This window comes from Fundulus heteroclitus, chromosome 14 (genome assembly GCF_011125445.2).
Source record: "Fundulus heteroclitus isolate FHET01 chromosome 14, MU-UCD_Fhet_4.1, whole genome shotgun sequence".
Lineage (NCBI taxonomy): Eukaryota > Metazoa > Chordata > Actinopteri > Cyprinodontiformes > Fundulidae > Fundulus > Fundulus heteroclitus.
Window position 1 is genome coordinate 16,609,684 of NC_046374.1, and position 17,629 is coordinate 16,627,312.

A 17,629-nucleotide genomic window follows, 5' to 3' on the forward strand; every position below is an offset into this window, starting at 1 on the left:
ACTTCCTGTAAAGCAGTTCTCTTCAGGCTGATCAGCATCAGGGATGGCAAAAACATGGACAAATATCGTGAAAGCTTGCAGAGAGGAGGTTAGCTGCACAGTGCGCATGAAAGCCGCGTGTGAATTCTGAGGAAAGCATGTAGTTTTTTTTTATGAATGTAAAGGGAGCAGGGCTTGGAGTTTGCTTTTGCACCAGTGTCTTAATATATCTGTGGTTCCCTTTTCTAAATCAACGCTGCCCTCTAGAGTAGCACAGCTGAGTGTACCACTGAAGATCGCCATGTCAACCAAACGCAACCAAACAGCTTTTAGATAGAAAATACTTAGTAAATAGACTAATAAGTACTCAAGTACTACAACACTAAAGCAATAAGTATATGTAAAACAATCAACCTATTTGACATTAATGATAATCAGTTAAACTATCTACAGAGAGACCTTTGGTCCTACAAGTGTTCTTGGAGAATTTAGGAAAATGGTTTTCTTAGTTTTCAGGTCGCTAACAGTTCCAGATATGAAGAGCAGCATATTTATTCCTTGGTTCCTGTTCTCTCTGTTTGGACCTTTGGTCTTCACAGCAAAAGGATAAATATTAACTGTTCAGTGCTTTATTGAGCTTCACTGTTGATCAAATATGTTCCTAGAGAAACGGCAACCCCCGCCGTAGGGGGGCCTTTTCACTTTTTTTTGTTGAAAGGTTTTGTCATCTGCACAGAGACACAGGGTTAAACAGCCAGTGAAAAGACGGCAGTTGTCAGAGATTTTTTAAATAGGTTTTTAAACGTTAGTATTAGAGAGGTGCCTTTCAAAGAAATTATTTTAAAAAAATAGCCTCGTCACTTGTGCTTACCAATCTAATGTGATTTCAAACAGCAGCTCCATGAAAAACGACTTACTTGCACATTTCTAAAGAGGAACTGTTTGCAGATAACAAAGGCAGTCTGACTAAGTTATAATTTCAATATTACACAGACATCCGGACCAGTAATGACATAACAAAAGTCATTACCTCAACACTTTTCAATGGTATATCAAGTTAGCTGGAGCAAATCTACAAGTCTGTTATATGAGATCTTTCCTTTGGAGTTTGTTTAGGTTCCACCTTCACACATAATCTATAATGGTTAGATTTCTTAGTTCGGTGGCTAAAGGATCCAGCAATTAAACTATTGGACTTTAAACAAACAGCAGCAGCAGCAAAAAAAAAAAAAAAAAACATTGTGCAGTGATGCTCAAAAATGGTTTTGGTTCTAGGTAGCGTTGTGACAAAGAACAGAAATAAAATCTAAAACTGAGTCTTTAGTCACTTGTTTACATACAGGCTTACGTTCAGTGTGTAGCACAGCCAGTTGCTACAGGAGGTTAGAAAAGTAGTTGTTTAAATTAACAATGAATGACTGCTTTGAAAGTTATGGGTTTGTTGAAATTTAGCCTAAGGGGCAGAGCTATATTACCTTGGACCTCACCTGCAGAAAACCATAACATTATCCTGCTGATGTTCATTAACGGACCGGCATATTTACAGCTATGCATTTATGGCCAAGGGAGAGGGTGCTGTGTTTCTCATGTCTCCTTAATAAGGTCAATGAAAACCAGCTGGATATGCTAGCAACAAAGTTAGCTAACCTCCACCTGTCTATATGACAAAGCTGTTTTTCTGCTGCAACACGTCTTTAAGGTGAACCCACAGCTTTCCTGTCAGATTTAGCAATGGACGTTTCTCACGGTGAAGCCATTCTTTTATTAATTTGAATCTGTGCCGGGGCAGAAACGTAAATCTTTATTAATTCACTAAATGTCTAGAATAAAATGGAATGCTTTGCCTAAAAATTAACAGATATTTCTGTCCCCGCCATGTTTCATTGTGGGTAGGGTTTCTTTTGCTAATGTTCAGTGTTGTTTCTGTCAAATATTCTGGAGTCACAATCCCAAATTTGGCTCCTTATAACCAACACGTTCTCACAACGGTTTTGGGAGATTTTAGTCAAGCCGAAAATTATTCAGCCTTACAAATTTACTCCTTGTTCAAGGCAAAAAAAACAAACATAACTTGGTCAAATGTACAGATACATCTATAAAATATTAATATGTCCATGGTGTTACTGTGCTTGATTGCCAAGCAAAATGGCCTGTCCTGAACCCCATAGGCTTTAAATCCGAGCCTGGACATAAGCTGTACGTTAGAAAGATATAAATGTAATTTATATCATTAAGTTACAAGCATTAATCTATTTCAGAGTTGTCTTGTAAATGTGAATTCTTATGGACTTCTCCTTTGCATTAGTCAATTTCAGGGTTGTCTTTCAGGTATGTATTTCTGCTTCTTGCGGCAGGTGGAAAACCACTGGAGGGGCTGCTTTGCTAGATAAAGAATATCTGATCCACTCAACTGGATGCGGTAAAACTGAAAACCAACCACAATAGTGCGTAACCTTGTATCCCTCGACGTGTGAGATGTAATAAAAGGCCAAAGATACGGTACAAAGAGGAAGAAATGCCGGCGAAGACAAGCACAGACCCTCACAGTGTTTAATTCACTCCATTTGGCTATCTTGCCTTCTTTGCAAAAAAAAGTCTAACTGGTTTCTGTGTTGGTTTTTTTAGGTAATAAAGGGTGCACAACCCCAACACTGTACTTTCCCAAAAGTCCTTCCCTTTTCGTTAGGTTTCATTAGGACCACATAAGGAAGGCAGCCAAGAGTCTGACAGCAACACTGAAGAAATTCCTGGCTAATACTTATTGTTTTTCTATAGGTATATGAAAAAAAAAATCAACATGTTTGTTGCTCATTTCAAAAAGATTGATTGCACACAGAATGGAAAATAGCTACCTTTATTTGTTCGCCATTAACTTTAATGATAATGGCGAACAGATCATGAAAACCCAAAATTCACTGTCTCTGAAATGTAGAACATTACACAAGATCGATGAAAACATTATTTTTTTTAACAGAAATATCAGGCTACTGGAAAGTATGTTTTTTTTTTTTTTTTCTATGCACTCAACAATTGGTCAGGCCTTCATTTGCAGAAATTACTGCATCAATACAGTGTGGCTTGGAGGTGTGATGGTTGCTCTTTTAGTGGCCTTAAGGCCTTCTGCATTGTTGGGTCTCATGTATCTCATACTGAATAGACTAGGGAAGACTAGACTAGAGATTAGGGAACGGATCTACCGAGCCCAGGGAGAGACCTTCCTATTTTCAGTCATGTCTTGTTATTAACAGCAAACGGTCTTAAATCGGAGGCAACCGGACTTTCATTCAGTTCTTTCTGAAAATGTTTAGGAGGACGAGGAGTTTTTGTCAGTTCTGGTGACTCACATTTGAGCAACCTGCAGTTGGAGCGCTGCAGTTTTTAAGAACATGGAGGTCCATCCTTCTAGGTATATTCTAAGTCAGATGTAAATTAATGGCCCACCCGTCACTGTCCTGGGTTGTTAGAAGCTATTACTTGGTGTGAGTGGAGTACTTGGTCACCTAATGTGTGCTTCTCTGCTTGTTTGTCTCTCTTGTTGTGTCTCTACTCTGTCTTCTGTAACCCCCAGTCGGTCGAGGCAGATTCACACTGAGCCTGGTTCTGCTGGAGGTTTTTCCTTCGTGTTAAAGGGGAGTTTTTCTTTCCACTGTCGCTTCATGCTTGCTCAGTATGAGGGATTGCTGCAAAGCCATGTACAATGCAGACGACTCTCCCTGTGGTTCTACGCTTCCCCAGGAGTGAATGCTGCTTGTCGGGACTTTGATGCAATCAACTGGTTCCCTTATATAGGACATTTTTGACCAATCTGTATTCATGAAACATGTCATCTCAAGTGCCTTGAGATGACATGTTTCATGAATTAGCGCTATATAAATAAAATTGAATTGAATTGAATCATGATGAGACTGATTACGTCAGTCTCATCATGTTTTCTTTTTAGATAATTAAAACAAGATATACAGATATATGCCACATTAAAGATGGAAGCATTTCTAAAATACATTTTTATGAACACATTTTTTATGAACACATTTAAGTCTGTAAACTAAATTAAATCAATATAAAGTCGACAGACCTGTGGTAAAATGAAACACACCAAGGCGTTTGCTTGAGCGTTTCTAACGTCTGTAGGACCATTGAGGCTTATAAATATCTTGCTGAGCTAGCGGATCAGATTCTCAAAGGTAAAATACGTAACAATGACAGCTTAGATTATTAAGCAGTTGTTGTTTGACGACTTCATGAGATGAAACTGTTGCCAATAGGAGAAATAAAATGAAGAGTGAAGAAGTGAATTAGAGAAGATATTTTATTGAGGAACAAAGGTCAGAAATATCACACTTGCTGATGTAACACCGAGGCTGACTCCAAACGTGAGGCAGAAATGTAAAAACAGCTGCAGCTTTTCCCTGTGTTGGTCCCTGTTGGGCACCTTTGCTCTGGGGGTCTCTTCGGGCATCTGGGGTTCTGGTTCCCCTGGCGTCTTCCTCGGTGCTCTGGGGCGCGGGCCCTAGGCTCCTCACAACCACTATTGAGCATTTTTCTTATGGATAAACCTTACATACACAAGCGCACTATCACAAAAACCTACAGGTGCTTGGATCCAGGTACTTACAGATTCACTTCTATACAGAAAACCCCTGTTATTGTCTTTAGCTGTCACTTTATACATTTTGTATTAAATAATCCTGCATATACTTCAGTCATGGTATCAAGGCGTTGCTTGTTTGTACCTGTAATACTTTATCAGCTGGTTTTCCTGTTCTTTTTTGTCTCCCTTTGCAGACTCAGGGGATGTTATATTGCTCTCTCCCTTTTCTCTTCTTTTACTCTTTCACCTTTTCTCTCTTTTGGCATTTTGTCTCATCCATTTCTCTCCTTTTTTGCCCTTCTATTACCTTCCTATTTCTGTGTTCATTGAATATGAAATAGTCCCAGCATAAATTCTAATAAAGCTTCTTGCATATATAAATCAAGCGGAGCACTACAGCGAAAGCTTGATGAAAGTAAAATCCGTTGGGCTCTTTTTGGCATTAAGACAGCAATTCTTATTGTCACATTGCCAGACAGGAGACACACAAAAAAAAAGAGATGTAATAAAAGAAAATGTTTAAGCATTACTAACTGAGAAGCACTAAATGCAAACCAGTGTATGTTTTTAACTAACTGCATTTTGCTTAGCCTCTATATCAACGATCTACCTGAACTGTTTGCAGAACATATCAGATAAACTCAACAAACCACCGAGTCTGCACGTTAAGCCCTGCTGACTTGAGTGGTGACCATGGAGGTGCCCGATGGTTGGTGGTCCCTGATCTTCAGCTCTCGATTCATCTGGCACCACGCACAGCAGTGGCAACACAATACTGTAGCGTAGTCACTAAAGGCTGAGCCCTGAGGAGGGAAAACAGAATGGAGGGAAAAGTTATCCTGTGTATTGTTAAAACACTGATAGTATCCCACCTCAGAGAACTCTCTGGGTGATTTGACAGTCCTGTGAAAAAAAGTTTCTGCTTGCTGCGACATTTCTTCTGTTTGTTGCTTTGCTGTCACACTTTCAGATCATTGAGAAAAAGAAATCAGTTTTCAAATGATTATTTTATTTATTATAGGGAACTAAACAGACTAACCTGAACCCCTTCATGTTAAATTTGAATTTGCAACGCAAGCAATGATTTAAATTATTGTTGAACTATATATACGTTCTTAAAGGAGTTCTGTAGTTATTTTCCTAAAAGTTTCTTTATATACTGCCACAAATTTGGATTAAGAAAGTCAAACAATTTTTTTTTACTGAAAGAAAATTACTGCTGGCAAAGAAATCTTTGTTCTCCCATGGTCGGGTTGAAAATAATAATAAAAAAAACTATAAACTGAAAGCGAACAGCTGTTGGCTTTTTTTTGTCAAGTTCCCTTTCCAAACCAGGAGTTTTTGTATGTCTAGAAAAATAAATGATTTAAAGAAAACATGTTTTTGATTTGATTCTCTTCTTTACAAGTAAAGTAACAGCTGAAGTCTGTTGCACTATGAAGGAGGTCGGTGAGGCGACACTTGTTACCTACAAGTTATCACGACTTAAAATCAGAAGTCACTGCATGCCCTGATAAGACTGGCACACCAACAGCCAGACACTTTCAAATTAACATGCATCACCAGAACAAAGTGGTGCTGAAGTTCCCAGACTTACAGGGATGTTGTAGCGCTCCCTAATGTTGGAGCGCAGGATGCAGGACACCACGCCGCAGACGTCCAGGAGAGGCATGCAGAGGCACCAGCCATACTGTTTGGCAGTCTGACACTGCATGCAGGGGAAACACCAACAGGCAAAGCAACCTGTTGGGGTGAAAATATTTCATTTTGTGATTACTGTGAGTGAAGCTGTTTATGTTCAACCTAATCAAGTTGTTTCGGGCCACAAAATGGATTTTGTCTTCGAACTCTTAAAAAGCTATTTTATTTCACACTCACCCACATGTGACCATATGAGGCAAGGCCAGGCGAGGTTATTTGTAAAGCACATTTGGGTAACAAGACAATTCCCAGCGTTGTACATGAACAGATCATAAGAAAAGAAGACACACAGAGGAAAGTAGCTTGCAGTGGAATAATAGCGACAGGTCAAGATAAGTTGGACTACAAACGTTATCTAATAATGTTTCTGCAAACTACAACAGTTTAAGTAGAACATTAACATTCAAATGCAACTCTAAATAAATACGATTTTAATATTGACTTAAAGGAATTCAGGGTTTCAGGTTTCATTTTACAGTCTTCTGGGGAGTTACGTGAAGCATAGGAGCTAAATGCTGCTTCTCCATGTCTGGTTCTTGTTCTGGGTATGCAGAGTAGACTTGAGCCAAAAGACCTGAGTGGTCTTAATGCACAGGCACAACATTATGGCTCCCTACAATTTTAAAAACCACAGAAGAAGAAAAAAATGGCAGAGAGCAGAAAAGCAAGGATATGATTCAAAGTTACCTTAAAGGTGCAGTAAGTAAGACATTTACAGCGGTCCCTCACCATATCGTGGTTCACCTTCTGCAGTCTCACTGTTTCGCATATTTTTCTTTAATTATTTTTTCTATACTGCGTATTTATGTGATCAAATACTACTGTATGAATCAGACCACTTTGTTTTGTAAGCTGATTGGGTCAGTGAACATGAAAGCGCTGTGTCATGATTGCCTCATGATCAGCCAAGAGTCAGTCTACTTTGTATCCTGGGTTATTACACGGTAGTTTTCGTATCGATTCCTGTTTGCTTTCGCATTTGTATAGCAGTGTTGCTTCATGGTGAAGTGTTTCAGCAATTTCTTTTGTTCAAAAAGTCGGTTTCATTTCAAGCCTCAGGCTACAAGCCTGAACAAGTTTTTAATATGGAGATCGTTTGGGAAGCGAATGGCTTCTCGCACCTTTATAATTTAGGACGAAGCCAAAGCACCTGGGTTTCAGGCCCAAAAAGACTGTTTGACCGTGATTATGTGTGGAAATGCTGCAGGTTTTATGATAAAGCCAGGGCAAATGTATAAGTAAAAAAAAACAAGAGCCCTAAAAAAGCAAAAAGGTGTTGCCTGTGTACTGGAGGCACAATATCAAGGCCTGGATGGCAATAGCACTAACCTCAAACTGGTTTCAGCTGTGTTCTATCCTGGAGGTGAAGCATTATCTGAGAGAGAAAGGCCTTGATTTTAAAGTGCTTCTGCTCACAGACAACGCAGGAGGTCACGCTGTCAATTTGTCGTATCATGGTGTGCAAATAGAATACCTGCCAGCACACACATTGCTGACTCAGCCTATGGATCAAGGGATCATTTGCACTTCCATAGTGCTGAGCTCCCCCTTCGAGTTGTACCACAGCGTGAATAATGGCTCAATCCAAATGACCTTATAGAGCAAGGACTCTTTAGCCAAAGCGGAAGTGCATCAGCGGTCACCATGATAAGTGCTGTCCGAATAGTGTAGTCAGTAAGGAAGGAGGTAGGAAAAAGTAGCCTGTATGCTTCATCCCACAGCTTGTTTTGTCTAGGAACACCGCAACTTCTCCTACCGGCGCTAAGAACTCTTTAGGTATCCCACAATTCTTTGCGTGACATGACGTATCAGCACAGCCCCCTCACGAAAATAATCGCAAATGTCCAGAGGGAAGAGAACGCGCACCTTGTTGTTCATTTTCAGAAGGCTGTAGGTCTGGATTTGACTCGCATCATCCATGTGCGTTGGAGTTAAAGACGGTCCGAAATCGTGGACCCCATGAGAGGTCAAGGAAAAGGAGCATGGAGCAGGAGCTAGAAATTATAATAAAGGGTATTCGGATGAGGCCTATGGAGTTCTGCGTGGGGGTTGGTTTGTTTTGCCTGATCTGCAACCCCGAGTGGGCGGGGAGGGCTTGTTCGGCTCAGCTCTTCTACTACATCGGGTACAGCAGCAGGTGAATACCTCTTGTTACACTAAACGTTTTTATTCCATAATGATACACTGAAATCAGGGACATTTGCGGGGACAGTTGTTGCTGGGGATAGGTCATGCAAAGCGGGGACTGTCCCCGGAAATCGGGGACGTTTGGTCACCCTACTGTTGCGGCGCATAAAATATGGCCGCCATCTTGGAGCGGTCATCCTGAAAACAGCACAAGGATGCCAGTGAGGCGGCTCCCTTTTTCTTCACAGGATTTCTTATTGACTTGTTGGTAAAACATCACATAATCATGTCAAGGTGGTTGCTTTGTTTTATTTTTGATCTTTTACTTAAAAAAAAACAAAATAAAATAATAATGCTAACTTGGTCTTGTAGTGTTTTTTTTCCACGGTTTCGTGTTGTTTTTTTTTCATCGCCAAGAGAATCAAAGTCTTCACTTAAGTCATGTTCACTTTAACCTGCCGGATATCAACCAGTCACCAAACACTGTCTTCCAACATATCTTGTTTAGTTATAATTTTGTATTACTGATATGAAAGGATGGAAGTTAAATCTGCTGCACACATAAATGGCTTCCTGAAAAGAAGAGAATGGCTCATTATTCTGGTAAAACATGGATTCCAATGTAAAATATGACACAATACTGGATTGGTGATAGTTCTGGTAGCTAGTTTGTGATTTGTGTTATCAGCTCTAGCAAATGTATTAATTAAGTACTTTACATATTCCTCTGTTAAAATGTCACTAAGGTATGAGAACCTATTCCTTCTGTATATATATATATATATATATATATATATATATATATATATATATATATATATATATATATATATATATATATATATGCACACACACACACACACATTATATAATGTATGAGTAGCTGTGTGTTTCACAAAATACATTACATCGGAATATTCCATTACTGATAACCCCAATAAGAACGGAGCACTGAACCATATGTTATGATAGCTGTATGTTTAAGGGATGGAGCAAAAACAGCGTGAAAATCAGTTTAATGTTTAAATGATTAAATGCTGCCTGTGCCTGCTATGTACCTTACACTGAATGGAGTGGGCGACCTCCTCAAGATGGCGGCCCCACAGCACGCCAGCGCCAATGGTCAACAGCAGTCCATGAGGTGTCTACTCTTAATATATGTCTATCATTTCCTCAGAACTCCCAGCTTTAAACGCCTGCCTCTTGAAAACAGCACTCTTCAGAGAAGTTGGGTTTGGGCTAATTTATTTTACTCTTATTACAGATTATTTAAAACACAATCTGTGGGTTTTTTTTAAACTTTTACAATTAACAGTTTCTTAGATTAAATAAATATATACATTGCTAAAAATCTTGTCTATTCCATGAACCACATTTTTTAGCATTTCATCTCATGAGCTAAATGTTACAATTGTTATTACTGTACATTTAATATTGTAGCTAAGAGTAGGATAGAGTGTTTTTACTTTGTGAACAAAAGTGTGACAATTATCTCTCATTACAATGCACCATATTATCTGATGGTGGTTCCATGTTTCTGCCTGTTCTCCTGGAGATATGGACATCTTTTGAAATCTTTGGGTGAAGACAGCAAGTTGACGTCCACGTTTCATAATAGTGATCTTATCGTTTCACCTTGTAGCTTATTCCATAGAGTTTGCTTACATAAACAAGAGAGCAGTCTTTTCTGTTGTTTAGGCATATTGTCTGCAAACAAACAGCAAAGTTGCGTTTTTGGTTTTCCAAGTAAGACTATGTGTTTGTTTTCTGGGATTTGACTCCATGATGTGCATACATAAACATCATAAATGAAGAAGTATGACACAGCACAAAGCTACCTCTGCAGCAACCTTTACATGTTAAAGCAGGGGCAGAGTGTGCCAGTGTTGGCAGCTTTGGATGAGAATTAAACATGTTAGTAGATGGTATGCGAAGAATCATTGGGTTGTTGAACTACATGTGAATTAACCCTCAAATCAAAAGCTTTTTGGATTGTCACTTTAAAGTTACAGCAAACAGCCTTAAACTGGAGGCGACCGGACTTTCGTTCAGTTCTTTCTGAAGTGGTTTCAACACCTATTCAGCAGTCTTTGTCAGTTCTGGTGGCTAGCACTTGAGCAACCTGCAGTTGATGCGCTGCTGTTTTTAAGGACATGGAGGCCCATCCTCCTAGGCGCATTCTCAAGAGACAACTCAATGAGCCACCCGTCGCTGTCCTGGGTCGTTAGAGGCTATTGCTTGGTGTGAGTGGAGGACTTGGTTGCCTGAATCATGACCAGGATGCTGATTTAATCTCTTTGGAATGAGCTGGAGGACTGAGCTGTAAACTAGCATAAAGGCTGAAACACACCAAACCATACGACCAGATTTCTTTCCTCACCTGCTGACTGCGTAGAGGCTCCCCCTACGGACCACCCAACTCGTGAGCTCTAGTATTCACGTGAGACTATGAACCACAAATTCTAGATGTTCAGCATAAACAAGCCGAGTAAACGTAAAGCTGCCGTTTCTGCTTGAACCAGGTCAAAGAAGATCTCTGATTCATTTTCTTATCTCTTTGCTGTAGTTCTGGTTAAGTACACAGTTTATTGACATGTTTTGTTGATTATTTATCAGCTGTCTGTTTTCTGGGACGGACCTAAATGGGGACGAACCTGCCCGAAAATACTCGGTACAGCTGCAGAAAGCTACAAGCCGATCTGCTTCAGGCTCTTTACTTTGACCAGATCTAATTGCTCCGATGCGATTTTCTGTCGCATCGGACAGATCAGACGGTTTGGTGTGTCCCCTTTCTTTCTCTCTGTCCACAATATGGACGTCACTATCATCAATATGGTGCCGTGTGTTCTGGAGGAGCAAGTGGACCGCTAAATCTTGCCCAGAGCTGCTCGCCCTCCCGAGCAGTGCTGTGCGTTTATGTAGTTGTTCTTTGGTTTCTCCGATGTGGCAGTCTGAGCAGTCCTCGCTGCACTGGACGGCACACACGACACCGCTCAGCTGCCGTTTGGGGGTTCTGTATTTGGGAATTAACTAGTTTTGTCTGAGTGTTATTAGGTTTGAAATTTACTGGTACGTTGCATTTTGTGAAATGTCCCAAGGGAAGGGAATTCTGACATTTATCTGCAGCTTAGGATGGCTTTCCAAGTAAGCAGGACAAGTCAGAACACCCCCGATACTGGGGAAAACAAGGTAACTTAAAGTGAAAGTTTGGGAGGATGTAGGAAATGATTCAATGCATAGAGGCTTTTATAATGGTGTATGGGACTGGAGTGGGAGTGGGAGTGGGTAGGTCTGGTCTTTTAGCTGGAAAAGTCATATTTTATTGCAGTAGCCAATTCCACTACCGAGAACAGTACAATATTGCACCTCTTAGTCATCTGAACAACTGTGTTCAAATTATAGTTTTCTAAAGTTTACAAAGTGGTTCCATACTTTGGCTTTTCCAGGTGTGCAAATCAACGCGGAAGCTGCCATCTGCAGTATGTGTGTACTGATAGTGTTTGACTGGGTTTTTAATCCCTCTCCTGACACAGTTCATACCAACAGTGGAGGTCCTCCCTCTTTCTTTCTCATTTTTATTTAATTTCTAAACCTTGCATTTGAGGAGAGTATTTGTCTTCCTGCTCCATGTACAGGGGATGTTGACATTCTCTAACTATCGGCTCACTTGTCTTTCGCAGAGTCAGGCTAACGCAGCAACGGCTGCTTCAGATTTCTATCAGAAAAAATGATCTTTCTATCAGATATGAATTTAAATTTGCCAAATCTTTGTCACCAGGGCAGCAGCGAACCTTCTGTCCCAGAAGTTTGCTGCCGTTTGTACGGCTAACTTACAGTTGCTCATGTCATTGAAGCACTCAAACAGGCTGGTGCTCCAACCTTCAGGACCCTGATTGGATGAGGCGCCCGTCCCTCCTGGAGCCTGGTGGTACGCCATGCCTGGAGGATACAGAGTCAAAAGGAAAAGGTAATTTAAGTCTTGAATCTGGAGTTTTCCCTACTATTGCTCCACATTCTTCAGTATTTAAAGTGAACGCCAAACCAGTGGAGGATTCACGTACAATGTGTTGTCTGTTATGTGGATCTTATTCAGACAGCTTTATAGCCTTGGTAAAAGAAAGCACATCCACTGTAAATGCTAGGGTTGTTGGGTTGTCATTCTGCTTTTCCACAATTTTACCTCTCATTTTTTCTTCATCCTTGTTTAATAAATGCTGACATGGCAGACTCTGTGCTTTGTTTTTGTACAATTTATATCAATTTGAACAATGTTAAAGTCTTCAAAGATAATTTATAGGTAATGAGAGAGTGTACGTAGGGCTGCACATTATAACATGAATTTATCATCAGCGCGAGTGTTTTCAGTGGTCTTATCGCAAAGGACAGTTTGGAGCGCAATAATTCAGAATCAGAAGCAGCTTTATTCGCCCGGTATGTGTACACATACAAGGAATTTGTCTCTGGATTGTACAATGCTCACGATGTGCTTAGTCACACAAAAATACAATCACACAATAATGAAGTAATAAAAGTCAATCACAGTATAAATTACCAGAGAGGGCGCTACAGAGCTTAATCTAGAGGTGCCTGTGGCGCCACAGGGGGTCTAATATATATATATATATATTCTAAGCGATTCCAACAAAGTTAAGGTTTGATGTAAAAGAGAAAGTGACAGAAAGTAGAAATACAGACAGCAAACAAACATACAAAGCACAATGTAAAGATTTTTTTAAGTAAAAACAAATTTTGAGTCATATTTTGTTTGTAAGTTGAATACTTTCAATTAATTTGTTTTTTTTTAGTTTGGGGTTTGGATAAACTGTTACCACTTTTTTCAGAATTTACATTAACAAACAATTGTTTTTGTTTTTTATCTTAATCTTCAGCAAATCATCCATCCATCCATCCATCCATCCATCCTTCGTCTTATGGCTCAGCTCTCTCTTTACCACATGGACCGGTACAGCGTCCGCTTCACAGCAGACGCTGCACCAATCCGCCTGTCGATCTCCCGCTCCATCTTCCCCTCATTCGTGAACAAGAAATCATGTTCTTTAGACTGAACTGTCGCGCTTCTCGTTGCGTCACACCTCAACCCGCCTCAAAGCCAACGCTGATTGGACGTTCGTTTGGTGAACTGCTCCAAATTTTTTTTAACAGAAAGTAGCCAGACTGATCTGCGAGTGAAACCTTGAAAGCTCGCGAGATCAGAAAGGTCTCACGAGGCTAGTCTCTCCGATGAACACAATGGAAACCTCACAGCCTCATAGGATTTGTCAGCTCTGCTGCTGTGATACAAAATAACTATTGTTATGTAAATATATAATCAGTTGTTGTATTAATCAGGCATTTTGATGAAAATATATACGTATTATAAATGTTTTGTCTCTGATAATTGTTTTCTTCCTTTGCTGCCAAATCTCTGAACCGGATGAGGCGGGCCTCACTGAATGAGACAGGAAAAACGCCTCGTTACTATATTGCACTTTCACAACTCACAACCTCCCTTTTTACATAAAGAACAGCAAAAACTTACTTATACTGTCTATGACATTATACCAAGTATCTGTTTGCTGTGAGCATTGTAACCTTGACTGTGCACAGAGTCATAACCAAATGAAGACGATTCTGATTCTAATCCTTCCTCAGCTTTTGCATACAGGAGCAAAGATTATATCAGTGATTGCTCTCCTGATCGCCACCTGAATATTTGAATGCAAGTGAAGACTTATAGAGCCCAAACCGTTTAAATGCCACTAAATTATGCTGACGACTTACTGCTCCACATAGAAGGGGGCTCTGTATGGTTTCCTCACAACGTATGTGGCATGTGCGCGCCGTGGTACACAGGAGTACCCCTATTTACTTTGTCCTGAGTCTCAATATTTGTTAGCGCTATGAAAAATAAACAGGGTTTAATTGAATCATATAACAATAGGAAGAAATTTGAACGTGTTCTCATTTCAAGCTAAAATGAGCATCGGTTTTGTGCTTTATCTCGAAGTTGTTCATCGCATTATCTCAATATAATTGCTATGAATAGAGCTGGAGAACTCGACGTCAGCCAGACACAGAGTTTAGTTCTAAAAAGTTTATTGCAGTACTGAATAGGCAGGCGGGCAGTTATGGGCAGGAGACCAGAGGATGCAGGTGGGGTGACTGGCAGAACCGGACTTCCAGCAGAACGGGCAGAGCGAGTAGCTGGAACACACGGGGAGACAGGGCAGACTTGTGCAGCACGCAGACGCTGGCAGCATACAACAGTGAGGACTAAACACAAATAAAACAAAGAAACTGGTAGAGGCACAGCGGCAGAGCACATGATGCAAGACGAGACGTTCTGGCAGTGATGAGTTGGCTGAGGCAGGTATATGTAGACGGGGGACAGGTGAGCAGAGTGGGCAGTAATTCATGGCAACAGGTGGAGCTGATCTGAGCTGGTTGACGGGTGACTGAGGAGTGGACAGAGCTGATTCTAGAAAAGTTTAGAACAAAGCAAACAAAAGCCCAAATCCTCTGAAAATCTATTTCCTTTTAAAGACTGTAGTTTGTTGTTTTGCTTACCGTTACTTGTCTGCCTGTTACTTATTCAGAGTCCAGTTCCTTGTTTGAGCATTCAAAATTGATGAAATAAAGTTGATTCCAGTGTTTACCCTAGAAATTCTGTCTTAGGGGGGATTTCCATTAATATCAAAGAATGCAGCTTTATACGAGCAATCATCACCTTTCTCTTATTTATGCATCTGTCTGTCTCTATTTTCATGTTTCTGTCTCTATCGTGTAAATTTATACACAGTTATATTTTGAAGGCCACCTGCCTTTCTTCATTCCTACTTCTTGATTGAATGACAATCTCTTTAAAATCTATATCTGCCAGAGTTTATAATATTGTCGAGCACAACTTTATTCATTTTTAATTGTATTACACTTGGGGTCTGCTTCTGTTCCATTCTGTGGTCTATCTAGCAACAAAAATGTGTTTTCCAAGAATAAAGCAGCCATCTTATTTTTTTTTATTTTTTGTTTCCAACAGACAAACTTTTGGTGGTTTGCGACAATCTAAGCAAATGGTATTTTTGTAGGACATCTGAAAATGTGTTAAACTGAGTTTAAACATATATGATCATCCTCATATTTGTATGAGGCAAACATTACCAGTATATTGAAGTAATCAGGGCTCAACGTGAAATAAACAAATAAAGGTCCTTTTTTCAGCTGTTACTACTGACAAAGGACGCATTTATCATGTTGGATCGTGCGCTCCTGACGCAAGCGATACTAATTCTGTTGTGGAAAAGCAGCTGATCATTTACGCATTTCTCTTTAATGAACGCCCCTTGCTCCCCATCAGAACAGACTCCACCCACGTCTTCCCGGCTAGTAGCTAGATGCTCAATGCTCCTGACTTCGTGGGAGTTTTTAGTGTAGCCATCCTCAGAAACTGGGTCCATTTACAAAACGCAGAAACATTTACCAAGGCAGAGTAACCTGGGTACAAACCCAGGTTACTCTGAGCTGAAAGTAAAAGAGCGATGACTTAGCCTAGGAGAAACATTAAAGGCGGCTGCACACCTGGTTGTACTGCGCACCGCGCTGATTATTTTAAACTTGATAGTTGAGCGCACTTATTGGCTATTTCTTGTGACAAATTCCTACATTTCCCACAGCAGTCCGTAGTGCAGAGAGGCTGATGCCGCAGGAACTTGCAAGTCGCAGCTCCCTTGGAGACTTCTTCCCACCGAGCAGTTTATAGTATGACGTCCCGTAGAATTGAGCTCTGCACGTACCCGTACGGACTCAAGCCTTATTATGTGGGAGCTTAGAGACAGAAATAGCTCAGGATATTTAGAAATATTTAGAATGAAATTAACAATGAACCTGTACTGACATAATAATTTTACTACTAACATGCCTTGACCTTCTTGGGGAGCGGGCCATTTTGTTGGTGGGCAGGGCGCCCCCCATTGTTTAACGGTAGAGGAAACACTGGATTCTGAAGGCCAAGTGCTGCCAGGTACACTGACAACAACACTGCTTAGTAGGGAGGATATATCGCCATGTACATCGGTATTGGACAATGTCATTTTTTAACACGTCAGTATCGGTCTGATAAGTAAGTAAAACTGGGCCGATATTACCAACCGATGTTTATTTCCATCTAGTTGCTCTTTGTGCCAGTAGCTATGTTAACATGGACAAAGGTAATCTCAATAAAGGGCCAATCGGAATAAAAATGAGTCACGTAAACAAGCCAATAAGAATATTGTGATTGGTTAAGCTAAAAAATGAAATCGTATTGAGAGGGGTGGTTTATGCCGATTGATGATCCGATCAACGGATCATCAATCGGCTATTTTTAGAATCAGTGGAGCGTTTAAAAGTTAATTTAGAGGAAACGAAGATTTGAAGAGATGCTTTTCAGCCGTTCTCGCCAGACCTTTACTTTTATACAAGGCGTTAGATTCCTGCAAATAACAGGAAGCCAATTGTACTATAGCATGGCTCCTTTCTATTTTTTGTTTTATTGTAAACTAAGGGACCTAAACATTCCGATTTTAAATTCTTTTAAATTTCTCAGTCCTCGATCCCAGAACATTTTTTGTTTTGTGATTATTATTATTTTATTTTTTGCATAACTTCAGATGTATTCATGAAACTGAGATAGAATTTGGCTAGAATATGGGATTTGGGTTGAATTTACATTTTTCTCTTTTTCTTTTTGCATTAGTCTTTAACAAGCCTTTTGAGCTAATTAGAACAATTGAAGAGTGACGCACCTTGCAAGAGTGTGCGCTTTTCTAATACGTTCCCGTACGCATCGACGCACATTCTAAGACGTGAATTTTATTCATAACAGAACACAGTAGGCATGTTTAAATATAACGTTGTAGTGTTTTTCATACAGCCTCTAAACAAATAGCATCATAATAGGGAAAAACTAAAACTATTTAGGCTCTCCTTTTGAAAGCTATCTGGATGCATTTCATGATTGATTTAGTACAACAAAATGCTTTGATTAGAACGATTCTGTGTAACACACCTTTAGAGCTGTGTCGTGTGTTCAAAAGGAGCCTTGCAAAAATGATCCAGAACTTTGTTACACTGCAGTGAGATGCATAGATCCATTTCTGTGACGCCCGTGCCCTGTCCTTTGTCTGAAATGTTATTATTTTTGCTCATTCTTAAATAAGGAGTGAGTGGTGCCCTCCTAGCAGCATCCAGGCCCCT

The 17,629-nt window shown here is 40.1% G+C and overlaps 1 protein-coding gene across 1 annotated transcript in view; it reads right to left on the reverse strand.

Annotated features, from left to right (window-relative positions):
- Window positions 1–4,677: 4,677 nt before the first annotated feature.
- The window catches only part of LOC110369291 (cornifelin-like), a 14,298-nt gene continuing 1,346 nt past the window's right edge, over window positions 4,678–17,629 (reverse strand). The window contains exons 2-4 of the mRNA XM_036146426.1: window positions 12,233–12,337; window positions 6,168–6,313; window positions 4,678–5,373 (exon numbers count right to left, since the gene is read on the reverse strand). Coding sequence (XP_036002319.1) covers window positions 5,236–5,373; window positions 6,168–6,313; window positions 12,233–12,335 — 387 coding nt within the window. The 5' untranslated portion in view covers window positions 12,336–12,337 and the 3' untranslated portion in view covers window positions 4,678–5,235. The remainder of the gene's footprint in view (window positions 5,374–6,167; window positions 6,314–12,232; window positions 12,338–17,629) is intronic.